Raw genomic sequence first — 21,073 nt, 5'->3', positions numbered from 1 at the left:
GCAGGGCAGATAGTGGTCTTTCATCTCCCTCTGGTGGACAGACTGTGGTATTGCAAGCGCAGGCTTTGAGTATCCATAATATAAGGAAGATGACATGGTGTCACTGCCATTGTGACTGCACATGGCCTCCTGGTCCCAGGGGTGCTGGACCTAGGGGTGCTGGGGGTTCAGCAGCTCCCCCGGCTGGAAGTGGTGTCCATCAGATGCAGGGTTTACAGTTTGGTTCAATGGCTCTCAGCCCCCCGCTATTGTTCCAATGCCCCTGTCTGGTCCCGTCTTGGATCCCTCTCACCGGTTCAAATCTCCTGCTCGGGGGACCTGCAGTCATTCCCGCAGAGGGATTTGAAATGCTGCTCCTGCAGTGTTTCCTGGCTGTGACGTTATATTATAGCACACTGCATCACTACCCTACTCCCTGCTCTGCGAGATGGACCACGCCGAGATACGCACCTATGGCCTGGTCCTCACCCTTGCCTAAGGGCAGCGTGTGGTGCATACAGAGGAGCCCCCGCCCCCAGGGCAAACTCCAGGCCCCTCATGTTGGATTGCAGACATGATAGGCAGACCCTGGCCGTCAGCCTCTGCTCGGTTGCCTTGGGCAGGGCAGTCAAAGGCCAAGGAACTTACACAGAATCCCCCAGCAGCTAAAACACCCTGTGCATCACTGGGGTCCCGCTGGCCACCAGAGCTCAAATTCTTGTTAAAATCTTTTGTAGCAGCCAGAAATCCCTTAGCCTCATCTGCGCTGAGGCTGCCAGCTCTCATGTGGGCACCCAGTCGCTAAGGACGGAAGTTCTGCCAGCTCCTAATGACTTTCTGTCACTACCGATCCGGGGCAGATTTGCTCTAATGACCTAGATGTTGGAGGCTCCCTAGCTCATTCGGGGAATCCTGAGCCAGCTACTCCTCCTAGGGAAAGTGTCAAGAAAAACTACCACGCCCTCCCACCAAGTGTTTTCTGCAAATGCTCCAGCAGAGGTGTGCGAGGAGGAGGAGCAGCAGGAGAGATGCAGCCCCAGCTGTAGGCATTCACAGAGGAAGCAGTAGGGGCACTGGGGCTGTAGTAAGGACCCGGCCGCTCCAGCAGGCATACAGTTGGGAAGTCTCTTGCAGGGAAATCAATCTGGTGGACCCCAACGTCGGCTGGAGGTTTGTGTGCATCTGCCCTGCATAGCCCTTGTACCTCTTGGATGTTTGACAGGGTCTCTTTGCGGGACACAACTTGTCCTCAGTTTTTATCTTTAAAGCCCTACTTTGCGATGCCTGCTTATCAGATCAGGAGTGCATTACCTTGCTGACACTGGAAAATACAGTGAAACCTGCCTTAGCCATCCCACCTCCTCTAGGCAACCCCCGGTCTAAAGTGATGACTTTAAAGTAGCCCCCAGGTTTATCAATACACCCAGCCCATGAAGACCAGCTCCGCTAGGTGACTGATTTTTCTTGGCTTGATGGATGGTGGCATAAGACAGAGTTGACTTAAAGGGACACCATCAGCATGAGCGTTGCATTTCACTCCGAAAATTTTGTCCCTGTTAGTTATGACTAGCACCTAAGGAGACTATTGCTGAAAGAAATTAGTGTGTGTGTGGGGAGGGAGAACGGGGAATGTGTCTCTATCCTTCAGCTGGTTTACTTTGCACATAGTCAGTTTCAATATTTCTCTCTATGCTACAGGGATGGGCACAGTACAAAACCTGAGATGGAGGCGCTTAACGGGAAAAACTGACCAAAGCCCTGATTCAGCAAAGCACTTAAGCACATACGTAACTTTAACTTAAAAGGGAGCATTCACTTAAATGCTTTGCTGAATCGGGGCCTCGCCGAAAAAGAGATCTTGTCAATATCACCAGGGAGAAGAAAAACCCTTTGGAAGGATTTTATTTTAGGAGGAAATAATCACAGCCAGTGGTGTTTAAAGGGAGGGAAATATATATAAAAAAAGAGTCAATCTCACATAAAGAACTACATTGCAGCAGATCGCCTCTCTTTCATTTACAATCCTGAAGAAGAAATAAAAAAAAGGAGAGCAAGTCACACTTAAGCTTTGGGCCAGGCCCTTCCTTTTTGTTCTCCGCTTGTACAGCACCTGGCGCAGCGTTTTTCAAATGCGGCCACTGTGGCTGCGTGCGGCCACCAGGGAAAGTAGCGCCCCCTCCCTCTCCTTGTTGCTCCTGGATGCACCACCTCGGTGTGGGTTGCTGAGGCCATGAGCAGGGGTTGGGCCCTGGAGTCAGCTGGGGCGCAACGCAGTAGGAGCAGGCAGTGGGCGAGTTCCCCACCTTCCCAGAGGTGGTGGGGCTCAGCCTTTGGGCTTCAGCGCTGGGGTGGTGGGGCAGGAGGCTCTGGCCATGGGGCTTTGAGCTCTGGCTGTGCGGCAGCAGGCCCTAGGCTCCAGCCACACGGCTTTGGGCTCTGTCCCTGGGCCCTGTTCTCCAGCCGCAGGGCTTCAGGCTCCAATCCCCCACTGCCTCCTCCAGCCACCCACCCCCATCTCCCCTGGCCTCCACTGCCTCCCCCGACCCTTCCTTCAGGGTTTAATTTGTTCCCAGGCTTGCTAGGGGTAAGTTTGCTGTGAAACGTGATACTGGCATGTTTGTTAATATCACATTTCCCAACAGACTTGCTAGCTAGCAATAAATAAATGACAATGATTTGGACTTGTCTATGTGCATGTTTATTTGGTTTTCCTAAAGCTAATTAAATATTTTAGGGAAAAGGGTGAGTTGGTGGCCGCACTCTGAGGCCACCAAAAGATTTATCCTGAGACCCTCTAGGATAATGGGGACTTTGTCCATGAATGAGACTCCAAGGGGGTCTGGTAATCCAAATAATAAAGATCCCATCTCTCTCCCCTCTAACCTCAATCCCCGTCTCGACCCTTTGGACCCCCTGAAACAGACAGACAAAGTGGCAGCTCGTCTGAGTCACTGCGGGAGAAATCATCACTTTCCATGCTCAGAAGTTTGTAGCTATTTATTGCACTTGAAACACCAAGAATAAAACTGACAATTCCCCTCCCCCGCACCCCAAATCCCCCAAAAATATAGCATAAAATTTGAGCAGTGATCATTCTGTTCACAGCCACAGGTTCCAAAAAACGGTAACAAAGAATCCAACACGGACACGCCGCTTTACAGATCGGATTCACTTACAAAAGATACCACAAGGCTTAGAGTCCAACCACACTGAGTTACAATCAGGAGAGGACACACCGCAGCCTCTCGCTGGGGTTTTCATTTCTTACATTAAAAAGCTCCTTATTTATTTTTTTTTATTATTTTGTTTTTTGCAGTCGTGTGAAATAAATATTTCCATAGAGATTTCATGTATGTATATATCTATATATATATCTATGTATATCTCATTATATTTTTTAAACCACTGTTAACATTTTCCCTGCTTGTTCCAAAAATGTTACAAAAGCCCTAAAATTGTGCAACAGTTAGAAAAAAGTAACAACAATCCAAAAGAAACAAGTCAATAAACAACACCCTGCTTCCCTGGAACCCCCACCCTCCCTCACTGGTGTCACGGTTACAAAAAGGGTGGATGGTTCACAGCCGTGCGAGAATTGAGGAGAAGGAAGGCAGCTCAGACGAGGGAGGGGAGCCAGGTGGGCTGTGGCACTGAATGGGAGTGGGGACAGACAGCAGGTCCTTCGTTCCAGGCTCCATCCATGGCAAGGAAGGTGGTTTTGTTACACTTTATATTAAGGTTCCCTGTATCAATAGACTATGAAGTGTTAAAAGATGTTTTAATACAGGGTTCATCAATTGTGGAATCCAACCGGTAGCTTTTAAGCATCTATAACCTCTTCTGAGGAAGTGCCTACAACCTTCTGTGGCATCTGTTGCTTGCGTCTGTGATGCTAATGCTGGCTGCGGTCATTTGCTAACCCTCTATAAACAGTGTGTAAATACGTGACCACGTATTCTTTGCGCTTCACCACTGCTGTTGTGTCTGTGAAGGGTTAATTGGGGCTCACACCAAGCGTGCTTACCTTCTGGGGATCCTGGCAAATCTCTTCCCCCGATCCCCAGCCCGGCAATCTGGGGGTGGATCCAAAGCTACTGGAATGTAGGCATATACCTCCAAAGAACTTCCTGAAAACCCAGCTTAGCCTGCCCAAGGGAATATGACCCCAACATGGCCATAAACACCAACAGATGTGTTTCTCTGGGCTAGAAACAAGGGTTAATCATGCTCCTGGGATGTCCGCAGGAGCGAACTGCATGGTCTTCTGAATCTCTGCTGTCCTCAGGGGAAAACTACTCCTGGGGCACATGACAACATCAGGATTGTCTTAAAGACACAATATCACCATCCTCCACAGACCCTGTGGTCATGGTGCCCCACTGCAAACATCAGATATGGCGTTACCTCTATCTTCAACACCTGATCAATGAGAATTTGCATCAGCTGGACTGCCACAGTGCCACTGCAGAGCCATCCTGGAAACACCAGGATGGGCCGCCAGCCTACGCCTGCTGCTTGCTGACCTGTCCAGTTCCCTAGTGAAGCTACACTAGGCGATGGCCATGGTGGGTTTGGAGTCAGGGACTGGTTCTTTGCTCATCATACTGGGCAGAGTGATTGTCTTCTGCTGTAGAAAACAGAGCCTGAAATGTCCTCCCAACAATCTACAGGGTAAATTACCAGGGAGGTGACTTTTTAACCATGGAGGTCCCCATAGAGCACAGAGCCTTCATACACGAGGCACGAGATGCACAGGGGTTTAATGCAGGTCATTTTCTTTCAGTGACATGGCAAGCTGCAAACCTAAGCTGCTCCAAAGACCTCAGAAGACGTGCTAACATTAGTGCTGCTTATGGACAGGCAGGTTTACGCTGGACTGTGACATGATACCGTCACTGCATTGCACTTGTGACTGAAATTGATGGGATGCTGTAGTGTTACAGCCTGCAGGACAGGGCTCAGGGGATCAGGTGTTTTCCACCCTTCAGAGCAGAGCTATCCATAGACGGGCGGCAATAAGGGAGGGAAGGGGCTAAAGTCGCCCGTCTCTTTCCAGGCTGAGGGTTGATGCAACAGCCAGGACATGAGAGATGCTGCTGCTGACAGGCTGACAGCTTCCCGAGGCCCAGAAGGGAATTGCCACCACCACCTCCTCCAGCCTACAAAGCAGAAACCACAGCAGCAAATGCTCTCACCGCAGCTGTTGCTTGTGGTCTCCTGTGGCAGATGGGGAAGTAGGAGGGTGACTGAGTGTGGCTTGGCCCCGAGGACTGGGCTACCGCGAGAGACGGTGCCCTTTGTTCTGGAAGCCAAAGAAGAGCCAGTCTGCTGTGATGGAGGGTGCTTTGTCTCGGAGGAATTGGAGAGTTTGGGGAAGACCATGGAATCCAGGAGCCGACCGGGGATAAAGGAATTTTGATATGGCTGCGAAAGGAAGGCTGCAGCTTAGAACTGGGTCAATGTTTACTCAAAGACCTGCACGGAGACCGGTGCGAGGTGTCCGGGGCCAAGCTGGAGATGGAGACCAGGGCACCACACTCCGTTTGTGGGAGCAGAGCCCTAAAGTGCGGGTGCTAAAAGCAGACGTGGTAGGCAGAATGGGAAAGGCTGGACGCCTCTTCCTTGTCAGGATTCTCCTTTCCTGGAAGACGAAAAAGACCCAAAGCCCCAGCCTCTGCAGGGGACCGGCTTTACTTGGAAATGGTCAGGTGGCTTATTATTATTATGAAGAAAGTCTCGTGGGTGTTGTATGCCAGCCAGCCAGCCCATGATAGAGGATGTGCCTTCCCCTGAGAAAGAGGTCCATGGGGAAACAGTCCGAAGAGGGACCACTCACTTCTAAGGAGTCAGGCCATCACCATGCTGGAAGCAAAGCCAAACTGGGTGCAGAAATGGGTGGCGCCTAGGTGGGTGTGGCTGTTCGGCCCTAGCAGCAGAGGTGAGTGTTACCATGGCACCCAATCAGCTTCATCCCTTCAAAGGAGGCTCTCCTATAGCGAAAGGAGAACATTTCTGCACAAAGGTGAACGTTCTTCTGCGCTCCTCTCCATGGTCTCAAAGGTATTTGTGTTCTAAGCCCGGCCTCCAGCACCCCCCTTCCCCTAGGGTGACCACAGAGCAAAGGTGAAAAATCAGGACACTTTTTGGGGGAGAGGGGATGGGTATAGTTGCGTATATACGACAAAGCCCCTAATATCAGGAGGTCTGGTCACCCTACCTCCCCCCGTCTGTCCAGTCCAGCTGCTCTTTACGGTCAGAACTCATCACGGGTGCAGTTCCACCATCAGTCGCAAAGGTAGAAGCTCTATGTGCAGGCTGGACTTAAACTACAGCCACCACGGGCAGAGTTACACTCGGGGGGCCGATTATGACGCTGGAACTCGATAGCACAGCCGCAGCCTTAATGGCTGATCCTGCAATTAAATCACGATCCGGCCAGCGCTCTGGGAATGTTCACAACATCCAAAATACTGCCGCTGCCCAGACGGCAGGGTGATTAATAGGTGGATGAGACACCTCATCGGAGTTGGCTTCACAGTAGGTTCTAGAGCATAGTAAGCTTTGAAAAAGCCAACGCCCTCATTTAGACACAAATAGCTTTGGCACTAAGCAGACACAGGAAGAAAAAAACACTGTGAAAAAGCAACCCTAAAAGGCTGATCTCTCCCCCAGCATGAGAGTGCCTGTTTAAGAGAAGATTCTGGGCCAGATTCTCAGCCGGCGTGAGTCAGTGTCGTCCCCTTGTAAATCAGTATAGATCCATTGAGTTTCATGGACCGACACTGATTTCCACCAGCAAAGAATCTGGCTGATACGTCCCTAAAAAGGCACATTCAACGCCCATTCACACAATGAGCTCACAATGGGGTCAGTGGAATCTCATAGAACATGCCTTCTAAAGCTTGTTAAATGCCCCGGCTGCTTGGATTTCTTCCCCTCACGTCCAACGCGAAAATATTTTCGCACTTCGCAAACATGGCTGTGTTTCAGCAGGCGGTCGTCCTGCTTTGATGGTGAGCTAAGCACTTGAAAACCACGGAAAAGGCAAAATACACCATTCAGAATTTACATTGAGAATACACTGTTGTTTTTTTTGTCCAAAACAAGCATTTTTGTTTGTTTGTTTCTAAATACACGCACCGTCTATAAAGTTAAACGTCATGCAAATGAAGAAAGTGCAGTTAGAAAGTCCCCGAGCAGCGCAAGTGCACTGCAGTAACTTCACATCAAAGAGTAAAGAAGTTGCAGTTGGAAAAAAGAGAACAGGAAATGGAAGGATTATCAAAAAATAACCAGATCACGCCTCTCATACCTCTACCAAAAATAGACGTTTTTCCAGCCCCTCCCGATGTCATGAGACTGACATAACGGTGGCGCCGGAAGAACCACCGGATGGTTGTTTATCGTTCAAGAAAATGCACAGGCTCAGAAATGACCCATGCCTGCTGTATTCCTGCCAGCCGGCTCAGATGTCCCTTGGAGATGACAACTCTCCTTGCAGAACCTGCAACTTCAGCCCAGAAATGCCTCACTGTCCAGTTGTCTCCATTCAAATGGGCACTTCTGACATTCAAACATTTCCATTGCAAATAGAAACGACCCCATTACCACAAGTCCCATGTGTCTTAAGGGGCTCAACGTGGTTCACAAGAAAACCAGCTATGGAACTTTCCCCACCCTGCCCTCTTGGGGCCATCTTCACTATGACCATCGCTTTGTTACCAAGCCACTCCCACATGTAAACAAAACAAAAACAACCTCCCAAAATCCAACAACTCCCCAAAAATTCCCACCCCCCAAAACGTTCAATATTTCTAGTTATTACATAAAGATCCAGCAAATACTCAAAATCAATTTACGAAATACACGGTAGGTTTCTTTTTCCTATAAAAAGGCATGCGCTCAAAGTAGAAGAGATAGCTAAAGGCTTGTTTGTTTCTTCGAAGCATAATCGGATTCCTCAAAGTTTTATTACTAAAGTTTACATTCGCCATCTTTGCTGGAAGGTGTCATGTGGTCAGTTTATTTTTCTCTCTCAAATGAACAGCCGGCTCTATTTCCTTAAGCACCAGTGTTGTCAATACTGTGAATTTCCTGAAGCTGATTAATGGGGAAGGGTTTTGGTTCCTGGTTTTGGGTGGCCTTTAAAAATGAAGAGAAAATTGAGTCTTGGAGGGCAGATTGAAAGAGCAATGTGGGGGCAAAGGGGTAGATTCAACACTAGATATTTGGAGCTGGTCTCTTAAATTGGCCGAGGGTAAAGAAGACCACCTGCAATGTATTGGATGATGGTGAAACAGTTCCTATCACTGAGTCAGGAATGGATAAATAATGCTTGCGGAAGAAGAGCCAGCTACCACACCCAACCTATAACCATGGCTATCACTGCCCTCTGCACAGAGAGCTGATCTCTCAACTTTAGTTGCACTTGGATACCTTATTGTGCCAATAAAGCACTTGAAATTGTTTTCTTAATCTCTCACTCTCTTTTCTCAGCATCTCTAAGCCCCGCTCCAAAGGGAGAAGGGAGAAAGAAAGGAAAATGTTCACATTTGACCAGCATGGTCAAAATTAGCGTGAGAATTCACGGGGCCTGCCCAGTCCAGTGAGTTCGCACGCTAATTGCCTGCTCAGCCGTTTCCAGGAAGAGAAACAAAGGATATATTTTACTCACCCGTCACAATAAAACCCTACTCGCCCTAGAGTAGCAGGTGAGTAGGATATTGAAAGAGTTTAAGCAGATGTCCTTCAGCTGTCGCTGCAAAGAAGAACTGGGAGGGTGGGAACCCTGAGGGGGAGCGGTGTGGGGAACATGCCAAGGTCAAGGGCATCAGACTAGGTACCTAGACACCAATAAGGCAAACCCCATTGGTGCTGAGAGGAGGTGGCCCCAGACCTTGGTCAGCCCAAAGTAGCTTGAAACTCCCCTCAGGCTCCACCCTTTTGCCTTGGTCCCCGGAGACTCCCAGGCAGAGGTGAGGATGGAGGTGGAATAGGAGTCCTATCCCGTCCTATGAGAAACGCACTGAGCCGTAAGGGAGGATGCGTGGGGATCTGTGAGTTCCGGAGAGGCGGCGGGTGCAGGCCTTCGCCTCAGACACGTTCGGTGTGTTGGCCACTTGTTTGTAATTGTCTTACCGCAGATGGTTTCATGCCGAAGCAGTGGGACCTGCGCACAGGTCCTGACAGAGCTTGCTGTGCTCGAAGGTGACAGTATGGGGAGAGAGAGAGAGAGAGAAGTCAATTTGAAGCTCGTTCGGGCCTGGTTGTCCTTTGTTTGTTTTTGGTGAGGAGCCAGGTGGGCAGGAGGAATTCCAGCAAGAGCCAAGCAGTAGACCCAGCAGCCAAGTTCCATAGGTGAAGGAGGGGGGTGGGTATTCCCTTCGCAGTGAGGCAGTGACAAACCTGGCCCGAGTGGCCAACGCTTCAGCTGGAAAACACAAGTCGGGGGAGGGGGGGAGAAAGACTTTTCATTCCATTTGTCCTTCAGAAGGGCCTCATGGGCATGTCTCTTGTGTCTGCCTGTGCCCTGCCCTTCCGCAGGAGCTAACCAGCGACCCCGCCCCGGATCAGACACCTCACCTGGGTTTGATTTTTCCTGCAGCCGCTCACTGGGCCACATTGACTCCGATTGTGCTAACGGAGAATCCAGCCCATGCACATGATTGGGAGGGGACGCAGTGCCTGCATCTCCCAGCAGAGAGAGGACATGAGACACTCGACTGCCGTGGGAGTTTGCAGGGGCCGGGCACCATCAGGATCAGGCCCTAAGGCTCGTGACTGGGTCATGCACAGAATCCAGACAGAATTTTATCCCATTTCCTAGCTGGATGTTCCTGCCCCTCCTCCCAGATGCCCCCTCCCGCTCCAATGCAGAATGGATCTAGCAGGCAGAAGCCACAAGCTGGATGTGGAAAAAGAGCGTAGCAGGCTGGAGGGGGGAAAAAGCATGAGGCATTTAACAAGAATGCAGGGCCAGGCCAGAGAACGCTTCCAAACCTGCAGTCACAGGGAGACCCTGGGTCACGCTACAGTGCGGTGGGGGGTGGAGTGTGAGCTGCGTGGTGCTGCCAGAGCTCTGTGCTCAGAACCAGAGTCCCCTGGGTAGTCAGGAAGTCTCCTCCCCACCCCCATCACAGCTCCGCCCCGGGCAGGGGCAGGTTCTCCACACCTCCCTTGATCAGCGGGGGGACTGCTAGCTTTTCCCCTAACTCTCTCCACAGACACACATTGCAGTTCTGGACCTATTCCTCTTCCCCGTCCCACCCCACTCCAGCCAGCATGGCACAGGATTTGGGGGCAGATCACACACTGTACCTTGGACCTGGCTGGAGAACCCGACTGAATGGCTCAGCGCGGGGGTGGCGGGAAAATTTGCCTGAATTAGCCTCCACACTATCTAGGATAAAATTACACGGGTGTCAGTCCTAGTGCTTCAAGGTACGAGCTGATCCCCAGCTGGGGCCAGGACAATAGTGAACTTCCCTCCCCGAGGCAGAGCTCTGCACAGTTAGGTGCATTCTGTGAAGCCTATTAAGCTTCTCTAGAGCATAAGGCATCAGCCACTGTTAGAGACAAGGACCCAGAATGACTCTTGGTCCATTCAGCTCCCTCAGTGGGCCCTCTATCCCTTCACTCTACTCTCCTCTGCCATTCTAGTCTCCGTGCCTGACGAACAGGAGTCACTGGCCGGTGGAAACGGCCACGGTTTCTCATTGGCTTACTGCGGTAGAACGGAAGGTGCTCCAGATCTGTGGAAGTGAACGATTTGCCATTTGCCATCCCGGCGGTGCCAGATGCGGGTCTCCTCAGACTGGGCAGTGCGTGGGATGCCGCCTGCATCGACGTACTGTGTGATGCGGATATAGGCGATGCAGGCCGACTCATCTCCCATCAGGTGGATGTGCGGGTTCAGGATGGTGGTGTGCACCGGCTTGCTGTTCCTGGACCACACTGGACATGGGGGAAGGCAGGTGGAGTTACACAGAGGCAGGTCCTGTGTGCACCCAACTCTTCCTATGTGAGTGGGGAATCTCCTCTCTCCTTGACTAACCACCACAGGCTGTAGCCATACGGAAAGGGGAGATACTTTAGCAAGCAGACTTCCTACTGGAGCCATGCAGCATTGGATCGTTTCTGCATCAACACAGCTTGGACGGGGAAGGGGTTGCTCTATAAAACATTTACTAACCAAAACACCATTCCACGAGCCAGCCGATCCCCAGTTCAAATTATTGAACAGATTTGATTTGCTTCCCACCTAGATCTTTTGGGATGGCCAGGAGACTCCGAGGAGATCCAGAGACGCCCCAGCCCAGCCACCCAGCTCTTCCAAGCGACATCAAAGCATATCAACATGAGAGGTCAACAGCCTCTTGGGGGGAAAGAAGCTGCTTACAGTTTTCAAAGTAGAATCGATGGAACTCCAGTCCTTCCACCAGGTTCCCCAAGGCCTCGGGCTCAAAGGCAGTCATTCCAGGATCACACATCTTCCTGAGGAAGCCAAAGCCCAGAGAGGGGGGAGATTATCTCGTTGTTTCAAACTGGGAGGTCTCCGGGAATGTGGCTACATAACAATACATTCATCCCAGCTCTGGGGTCTCTTCTGGAATATAGAGTAAAACATCCCCTCTCTCTGTCCCAGCTCTCTCTCACTTCACCTAAGATTTGCTCCTGCTGAGAATGACAGTTCTCTGACAGGAGGAACAACGTACCCCACTGTTTGCTCAGCCTGGCCCAAGGCTACACAGATGCATGCACCACCTAGCAACTTTTTAAAAGACATAGTTAAAGATCTCCAAGTACTCCTCTGGAATATCTTCACATTTCCAGGATGGGAGTTAACGGCAGGAGCTGCTGGAATAAAGCACCAAGAACTTTAGGGAGAGACAAGCCCTGTGTCTCATAGTGTTAGCATCAGCGTCCCTGGCATAACTGTACAGAAAAGCAACAGGGCAATATGCCAGTCACAATGCATCCCTGTGCAATGGACATAAAATGTTACCTGGGAGATAGCTTGCGGCTGACAGCAAAACCAAGCAGGGGGAAGCTCCATCATGTAGATGGGCCCAAGTCCCATCCATTTACTCAAATCCCCCTGAGCTGCAAAGGGTTCAGATAAAGGGGGCCAGATCTGCATTCTGAATTTGCAGAACAAGGTTTTGCAACATCCAAAGTACTTGTACTGAAGCTGCTAGGGGGCCCCTCCATCTGGACCCGAGCTGCCTTTTGCACATCCCCCTTAATGAGCTATAGAAGGACTTAGCTGAAAAATCGGGTGCTCTGAGCTAATCCCAAGAATTCAGGGCGAGGATTACAGTACTCCATCACCACGTGGAATTGGGTCTTTGCGATACACTACCTAAGCTTTTGCAGAGCTAGAATAGGCTTCCGACCTCTTTTCTGAGATAAAATAAAACCCGAATAAAAACCTAACCCTGCTCCATACCAATAAACCCCTGCTCTTGGTCTCTGCGGCAGGAACGGCGATCTGTGTGAGCTCAGCAGTCACTCTTAAATAGGCTTTGGACACAGGAGTTTGTAGGCAGGAATGTCTTTGAGTAGTACTTGGTCAGCTAGTAGAAACTTGCTATGTTTTAAAGTACCACATGGCAATTCCAAGTAATAATGTGTGGAAAGAACATTCCTCCCTCCATCATAAATCACAATTACAATTATTCATCCTGTAGCAATCCATAAAACGCACCCACCCATTATAATGAGGGGACAGCGGCATGGTCCAGTGGTTTGGGTTGAGTGTGGGATGGGGAAATCAGATCTCTTGAATTCCAGGCCCAGTTCTGACGCTGACCCTCTGGAGTCTTGAACTAGCCCCTTACTTTTTCTGGACCTCGCCATCTTAGCAACCTGACATTTCCCACTGGATGGCCACACAAACCAACCTACTCCTTTTTCACAGCCGAGAGCACTTGGCAGTGGTGCGGCTAACTGCACCCCACTTAGCTAGCGGAGCCAAACTCCCCCTCTCTCCGTTATACAGTCAGAACCCACCCCAGATACACTCACGTGTAGGACTCAAAGTCTCCATTGCTTATTGCTTCGATCAGTTGCTCTGTTACTTTAATAATTTCTTGTTTTCGTACTGTTGGTTTAAAAAAAAAAAAAAAAAAAGCACAAATGTTGAGGACCCCCATGAGAAAAAGGGCATCCCCATTCACCCATTCACTTGAGAAAACTTGTCGAGGGAGAGGGGCCCAGAGGATGGAAATTGGGGATTCCTGCCTGGATGGATGGGAGCAGGAAAGGGCCTGGAAACAATGAGATAGAAATGTTCTAACCATAGCAAGTGAGGAAGCTCCTTCAGAATCAGGGACACTTACAGGAATTCTTTATGTTCATCTCTTTTTACAAAACTAAAGGGTTTTGTAAAACCTGTGGTATAAAATGGTGGCATGGAGTCTTGAGTGACCTCAGCATCACCATCTGGCCAGTACATCTCCATCAGTTTAACCATCTCGAAGCAACTGAACTTTGCTGGACTCTCCCAAGACTTTTTATCCTTCTCACTAGCCGGAATGCTGTGCTGCATACTCCTAGCCAAACACTAGGGTGGCTGGACCCAGCTAACAGATCCCTCATCTGGTGGCTGGGTGTCCATCCTGCTTGTGATCACAGCTGAGGCTTAAATTGGGATCATCCTACTCTGTGGGTGGCACTTCTACCACGCGAGCCAAAAAACACCTCTTGCCTCTGCCCAAGGTAGGAGGAGGTGCACTAAACTAGCCTTGCCTGGAGAAAAGGGTTCTCCTTGCATGTCTCAGAGGGAATTTCTGACCTCGGAATCCCACCTGCCTCCATTCCATTGCCCACAGAAAATGCCAGGAGAAAACCAGCAAATGTCACTCTCAGCAGGGGCCAGGCTGATGTTTTGCGTCTCCACGCCGGTTCCCAGCTGGATCTGGGTTAAGTCTAACCCTGCTTGGGATGAGTCCAGTGATACTCGCTGGCACTTCCGAAGGAGTCTGTCATAACTACCCCCGGTGCTTATTAATGAAGTCCAAGTCAGATGCAGACCAGAAGTCTGTGTGACTCACAACGTAGAGTTAATTTTTTATTACACCAAAGGGGGAAGAGAGAGAGAGAAGGTCATTAATAAAAATAAATATCTAGCCCTGGGCCTTTCTTGCATGCTCGGCCTGAAGTGTTTCCACCCTTTGAAATGTTAATTTCCATCCCCTGTCTTGGGAGTTGTTCCCTGTGAGGACGAATTTTCAATTAACTTTAATGTCAGGCCAGAGTCCACATCACTTGCTGTTGGGTTCACTTCATTGGGGAGACTTTACAAATTAGCGCTGAACAATTATTCCCCAGGCTATTCTTGGCAAGCTGGCCCTGACGGGCAGGAGGGAGGTATTTCCTCCCTAGGCTCTTCCCAAAGGCTGATTAACTTTTCAGACTGTCTCCAGCGGCAGTGTCAGAAGGGACAGGCACGAAAAAGAGCTAAGCAGGGAGGGCGGCACTTGCAGAGTGGGGCAAGGGCTTGCTGAGCTCAAGCACTTGCAAAGACTAGGAAGATCCCTGGGGAAGTGGTGGGATGGATTCTGGCAGGGTCAGACTAATGCAAGGGCTAATCGTATATTGCCGCATAAAGAACAGCCTGTTGCGGTGACGTTCTGGAGTAAAACACTGTGCATTAGAGAGGGATCAAAACTGAGGCCAGTCATCTGCCTCTCCTACAGTGATCCCTTGGGCGCACAGATAAAACGGGCCAAATTTCTCCCTAGCGTAAGCCCAATATGTTCACAGAGACTTGGACATCCTAGTAATAACAACACCTAACTCTGATCTAGCGCTTTTCATCTTGAAGCACTTTCAGTATCATTATCCCCATATTACAGATTGGAAAACTGAGGCACGAGGCACAACTGAGTTTATACTGTATGGACAGTAACTGTGTCTGACTTGGGAGGGTCCAGCGACAAGGGTAGGATCCCTGCACCTCTCTCCCTGACGCCTGGAGGCCACTCACTGTACCTTTGGTGTCTTCATCTTCAATGGTGGTGTTAGTGCTCTCCGAAGACTCCTGAGCAAAGAACAGAAAGGAGAGAGGAAAAGTAAGACCCACTCTACGCGGTTTGTTAGAAGGCTCCTGTGCGCTCAGCAATCCGTCACCCAGGTTCTACCCAACTCTGCAAACGGACCGAAACCAGGTAAAACACCAGCTGACCGAGCCAGCCAGCAACCACCACTCTAGCTTAGTAACTGCAGTGCCCTCCCTGACTTTCAAACCTTGCAGCCAAAGAGAACGGGGCTGGTGTCTGTAGGAGTGGACGTGCCTTTCCTGCAACAGTGACATACAAAGGGCGGATCTGGGGGGAAGGGGTGTCAAAGGTTCCTAGGACTGCAGCCGGAAAGGGCAGGGAGAGGCTGTGCAGGGGTGAAAGACATCATGTTGACTGTACAATAGGAAAAGAAATGTACAAATTAACAAAGAGAGGTAACTGCGATGAGAGAGCAAAGGGACTGTGCAGGAGTGAGAGAGACCACATGGACTGCATAATAGGGAGAGAAATGGACAATAAAACAGAGAGGGCTTCCGAGACCCACATGGACTACCAAAGGCTGAGACAAACAGCCGAGCGAGACACAGATTTGCACGGAGAGGCGCCGGGGCCGCTGAACCCATCCACTCTCCAAATTTCCCAGGAAAGGTGAGTCTGCTCGCTGAGCTAGAGGAACCGCTCCACTAGCTCATCCCAGTCAAGGCGTGTTTATGTATTACCCATAATCCACTGGTGTGGGCTGGCAAGGGCTGCCATTGCTGTATGACTCCCGTGATCGTACAGTTCCAGCAGAGCCAAGTAAGGTGTTTTTTCAAGGCTCTTTGGACTGATGCGGCCTGCAGACAGGAGGACTGGGAGAAATGCGTGATAACCTGCCAGCAGGAAGCAAAGATGGCTTCCCGTTGGCCTTGGGCACCACCAACCCTGTTCAAGGGATCTGGGGGTGATACTGCTTTGAAAATGTTCCCTCCAACCCTAGTGTCCCCTGTTCCCTACCCCCCGTGTCAAAGGTAAGCGCCAAGAACGGGGTAGGCTGGCACATGTTGAGAGGCCCAGCATTAGCGGCATTGAGGAAGACGAAGGACACTCACCATTAACTGAACGCTGGAACTGGACTTTCTTTTCTGGAAAAACAAGGAGAAGAGATGGGACAGGGAGAGACACAGAGTGAGAAAGGCAGAGAGCAGCACATGGGAGACGGCAGCTCCTGAGCCACCCTTCACAGTCCTTTTGCAGGGGGGGGGAATTTGGGGGTAAATTTGGCACTCCAAGTGAGAAACCGATGCCACTAGCTAAGGTGAAACACAGTGCAGCCAATGCTATGCGAGCTCCCCAACACAGCTCCACCAATGCCTCTCAGCCCTGATCTGCCGCAACATCGGCTACTCCAATTCTGGATCCATGCACAGCTCTGCCTGTGCAACTCGGTCCTAGCCTTGCTAGTCCAAAACTGAGCCTCTCCGAGCAATGACAGCCAATCATGCCAAATTGTGCAGTGGTTTTGCAGTGTGGACAAACATCCACTAGGAACTAGCACGAGACCACCAAACTCATTCTACTTGTGACTATACAAGGATCTGAAACCAGGTGAGATGCTAGTATTCTAATCCTCTTCACCAACTAAATTTCCCTCTACCCTGACCCTGCATGTGAGCAAGTGGTGGTTATAAACACTGGAATTGCTCAGTTGCAGGTCCTCTATGGAGTAATTTTTACATCCAGGAGTGTGCTACAGAGTGCTTCTTGAACAAACGAAGTCAAAGTGTCCTGGGTATAATTCTAGCACCTAGACTATCTCCTTAAAACACAGCTGAGTTCCTCAAAAGAGAAGACCCTATGTATATACTTTGACTCCTACCCAAGAATGCTCTGGACTCCTTGGAGAAAAAGACCCCTTGAACAGATTGCTGCCTATTACCCCAAAATACTGCTGGGCACCTCCTGCAGATTCTTGGCTTAGGCACCCAGCTTCTTTTCACCTTCTGTTGGTTTGGAGACTTCTTCAAAGGGATGGGCAAGATGACCTACCACCTTTTCTCTATCTCTAACTTCTAGGATGTACAGCAGGGTTATCAATTCTCTAAGAACACATTCCACTTTGACTTCCATGATGCTAGGAGATGGTAGTGAAGATGGCAGGAAGTGGGAATTCCCACAACAGTAAAGGCCAATGCAAAACACATCAGCTGCCATGCCAAGATAACAGGCTTGGTACCGGCACATTGAATTAGGCATAGACATACCTCCCATTGCCAACGGGGCGGTGGGCAAAAGCTATGTATGCCCCTTGTGAGATAAAGCTCAGTATCCCATCAGGATGGGCTGTGTTATAAAGAGCCCTCCAAGTCCACTAATGCTCATTACCACTTGTTCCTCCCTTTGCACCCTAAATGAGTGCAGCCATTTCATGAGGTTCCATCCTACATTAGCACAGCTACCACCACCCTGCTGGCATCACGGGATGTCCTAAATTCGTCTCCCGGCACATATATACATCCTCAAACACGACGGACGGCTAGATGGTGGCGACCACTGTACTTAGGGTGAAACCTGATGAGAAAGCCTAGTGACAGCTACCTTGATTCAGGACATAGGAAGATGCCAGGAGGGTCAAGAGCTTTCACTAATTCAGTATGGGAGACGAGGCAGTCAGGGTAGAAATTTCAGACGGAACATGATGCAACACAAAGCAGTGACCGCATTAATTTAGGACGTACAGTAACAGGATGCAACATGGGGCAGTGACTTCATTAATTTAGGACGTAACAGGATGGGACATGGGGCAGTGATTGCATTCATTTACAATGTAACAGGATGTGACACCACACAGGGCAGTGAATGTATTGTATCCTCCAGGAAAAGGAGGACCAAAATGGCCTCCATGCATTGCGGGTAGGGAAATTCTGGCCGTGTGAAAACTGTTTCATGGGAAAAGAACCTCTGGGGGTTGCAGGTTTCCAAACCCACAGGGCTACACTGCTGGATGTCTGCACTAGCAGGACAGGGGGTAGCAGAAGTTGGAGGAACCCTGCTTCCCAACTATTTGCAAGATAACGTGAGGGCTGCATTAACTCAGGGATGAGACAGTAACTCAGGAATGGTGGATCTGCTGCCTGGTACCAGTGTGCTGTCATGGGACGGTGAACCCAATGGGTTCCCCCAAAGGAGGACACAACCCATCCAGCATCATACCAGACCACATGGCCTGAGTTACAGTGATGTCCCTCAAAGAGCCCATGGAGTTTTCAAGACACTGTCCCACTTTTGCAGCTAAGTTAAAACCACAAACCAAAGAAATGAACACATCCAGCACGTGCCCTGATTTCTGCAGATTGCCCACAGTCTGTCACGCCAGCTTCGCCCCGGGGCATGTCCGGCTGCCAGCCTGAACATTCCACTCCTCTGTGCCCCGGAGGCTGCTGGGATGGAAGCCATGCCCCTGGGTGAGAACGGTGCCTCCGGGCTGGCCAGGGCAGCAAGGTCTGGGGAATGGTGCTACTGAACAGTCCGTTGGGAAAGAACTAACACCTCTGTTGTTTCAGCAGGAGCTCTTCCTCTGCCCTGCCTCCCACGAAGGTAGCACTTCTCTCATCTTCCCATCAAGTTGTATCATGGCACGGGGGCAGGGAGGAGAGGCTTCCAGCCACCTACCCAGGCTGTCCCTCCTTGGTGCCCAGAAAACGCAGTCATGGCAATCCAAAATCATCCAGAACTCTGCCCCAGGTTCACACGCTCTCCAGAGCTGGATGATAACAGGCCCATGAGACAAGGTTCAGAACTGAAGGATACAAACCTAAGTGACTGATGTGGTACTGGAAATCTAAACCCTTCCATCTTGATGGTTCCGAAGATTGTTTTACTAACAATCTACCTACAGTTACCCTTGTGCTCTGCTGCAGGACCGTGTTCACCCTCGTGGCCACCACAAAACCAACACGAAGAACCTTTATCAAAGCGGTTTCCCACCAGCACAGCCACCTTTGTGAAGTGACAGGTCTAATTCAACACTACCCCTTAGGGTTGGCTAAGGCCCTTTGTTTTCAGTTTTTACTGATTTTTACCAAAACATTCCCAGCTTTTACAAACGCCATTATTTTGTAATTATTTTACCACTTTTCACCCAAATTTTGGACCACTCAAGTATATGAAATTACTGATTACGTTAAGCAAATCCAATGCATTACATTACGCAGATGTGTTTATGTTAATAAAAAGTTAGTCTAAGGGTAAATGTGAGGCTGTCTGTTGAGTAAGGGAATGTAGTGGAAGATACACACACGCATGTTAATATGTGTATACACTGTTAAGATACAATTCATGAAATAAACCACAGCATTAAACTACTTTTACTTTCGATGCTCTTACTTTTCTCTATTTGTTGCTTTACATCTGTCCCCCCATCCCCCAATATTAACCCCGATATTTACCCAGAAAACGTTAACGTTATTTTTTGAACCAATTTTCATCTGTTTTCAAATGTTTTGTAATAAACACCAATAAATTCCCAGCAAATTTTAAACAAACTAAAACCCGAACACGAAGGGCCTTGCCGATGGGCAATCCAACCGAGGAATGCCGCTATACAGGCTTCCCGGTCCATCGCTCTCTCTTTCCATAGCTTTAGAAAGCATCTTTCCGTTTGTCTTACCTGTCCCCCAACCCCTTGCACTGCATCAGCAATGCCTGTGGGGGGGGGGGGGGGATTATTTCCCCTGGTGACATTCCTCTGGCAGTGCCAGGGTAGCAGAGGAGAGGCACAGGTTGACAGGTGCCCATGGTACGATCATGGCTCTCCTGGTCTGGGGCCTTACTGTGTCACACCCCACCAGACTAGTGTGCAGGATGTTAACAGAGCGAGTTCTGACCTAGGGCACCCCTCCATGTGTTGTGCGGGATCTTCACGTTGCAGCAGTACCTCCTGATGGCAGCAGACCAAGCCAAAATATTCCTTGGCCTGCAGGTGAATCTCAGGAGTTAGGGGGAGAGGCTGGCAGCAGAGGTAGAATGAGCCGAGCTCATATACAGCATTTCTGTGGTTATAAATGCTATTAACATTGCAGGCGTGGCCTCCTCCAACAGTACCAGAGTGGTAGGAAGCAATTCATTGCCAGAGCTCCTTAGCCCATCCAGCAACTGGGTCCCGGGGGGAGGAAGGCCGGCCTGATTCTCCGACCCTCCCAGAATCCTGGGGCCCTGCACAGCTCGTAAGTTAAGCCCCAGAGAGAGGAGGTCCCCATGGCGTCTGATCCCAAGCCCTGGTGAAATCAGTGGAAAGACTCCCAATGACTTCAAGAGATTTTGGACCCCCCTCCCACCCCACCCCACGTGACGGACCATCATATGGGGAGGAAATGGACCGTTGTGATGGATGGGCCTCTTTGGCTGCCCTGCCACAGTCTGTCCTGAGCCTGCAGGCCCGGGCATCAGGCAGAGAGGCCTTCCCACAGATCACACGCCCTCCTCTGGGGAGGAAGGATGATGACGCGCCTCCCCCTCCCCCCTACACACACACCAGAGGCCATTAGAACAGGTGATTAATGGAGAGAGCGGATTTCCACTGGGCTCTCACCCCAGGAGACTGCCCGGCTCTGGAGGCGGGATTGAGCTCGGTAGGTACCACAAGCACACGGGGCCCCGTCGCTCACCCTGAGGTGGCAGAAGAAACAAAGACCTGGATGGTCCATACTCTTTTTAAGGTAAAATGGGATTTGTTCTTATTATTTCTAACTCCTGAATTTGGGGCTGGAGGGGGAGGGGATGGGCGGGCTCACCCTGCTGCCCCCTTCTCCCCCCCGGCCCAGTGCCACCCGCTGGGGAAGCGAGAGGAATGGGATTGGCAGGCTGTGAAACTCTCTGCAGAGACCTGGCTCATGCTGCTCATTTATTCATTTGAACACAGGCAGCTCCTTCCAGGTCCTTGTGCTCAGCCTCCCTTGGGTGACCCTGAATTTGCATGGGCTCTCCTGCTAACGAGCGGGGGAGATTCTGGGATGCCTCCGCTTTGAATTACTGCTGCTCGCCCGAACCCTCGGTTCTCCCCACCAGGCATAAATTGCAAGCCTGGCTTTCCC

General features: G+C 50.3%; 1 protein-coding gene across 3 annotated transcripts in view; it reads right to left on the bottom strand.

Moving 5' to 3' along the window:
- Positions 1-2,961: 2,961 nt before the first annotated feature.
- CAMK2A (calcium/calmodulin dependent protein kinase II alpha) overlaps positions 2,962-21,073 on the bottom strand; it is an 81,733-nt gene continuing 63,621 nt past the window's right edge. For 2 of the 3 annotated variants that reach the window (XM_054037332.1, XM_054037329.1), the window contains exons 14-19: positions 16,094-16,126; positions 14,974-15,022; positions 13,006-13,081; positions 11,378-11,472; positions 10,704-10,932; positions 2,962-9,409 (exon numbers count right to left, since the gene is read on the bottom strand). In XM_054037332.1, coding sequence (XP_053893307.1) covers positions 9,406-9,409; positions 10,704-10,932; positions 11,378-11,472; positions 13,006-13,081; positions 14,974-15,022; positions 16,094-16,126 — 486 coding nt within the window. In that variant the 3' untranslated portion in view covers positions 2,962-9,405. The remainder of the gene's footprint in view (positions 9,410-10,703; positions 10,933-11,377; positions 11,473-13,005; positions 13,082-14,973; positions 15,023-16,093; positions 16,127-21,073) is intronic. The other variant, XM_054037330.1, reaches the window with a different exon arrangement.

The sequence above is a fragment of the Malaclemys terrapin genome, chromosome 8 (assembly GCF_027887155.1).
Source record: "Malaclemys terrapin pileata isolate rMalTer1 chromosome 8, rMalTer1.hap1, whole genome shotgun sequence".
Classification (NCBI taxonomy): domain Eukaryota; kingdom Metazoa; phylum Chordata; order Testudines; family Emydidae; genus Malaclemys; species Malaclemys terrapin.
Note: the sequence above shows the minus strand (reverse complement) of the source record. Positions and strands in the feature narration are given on the sequence as shown.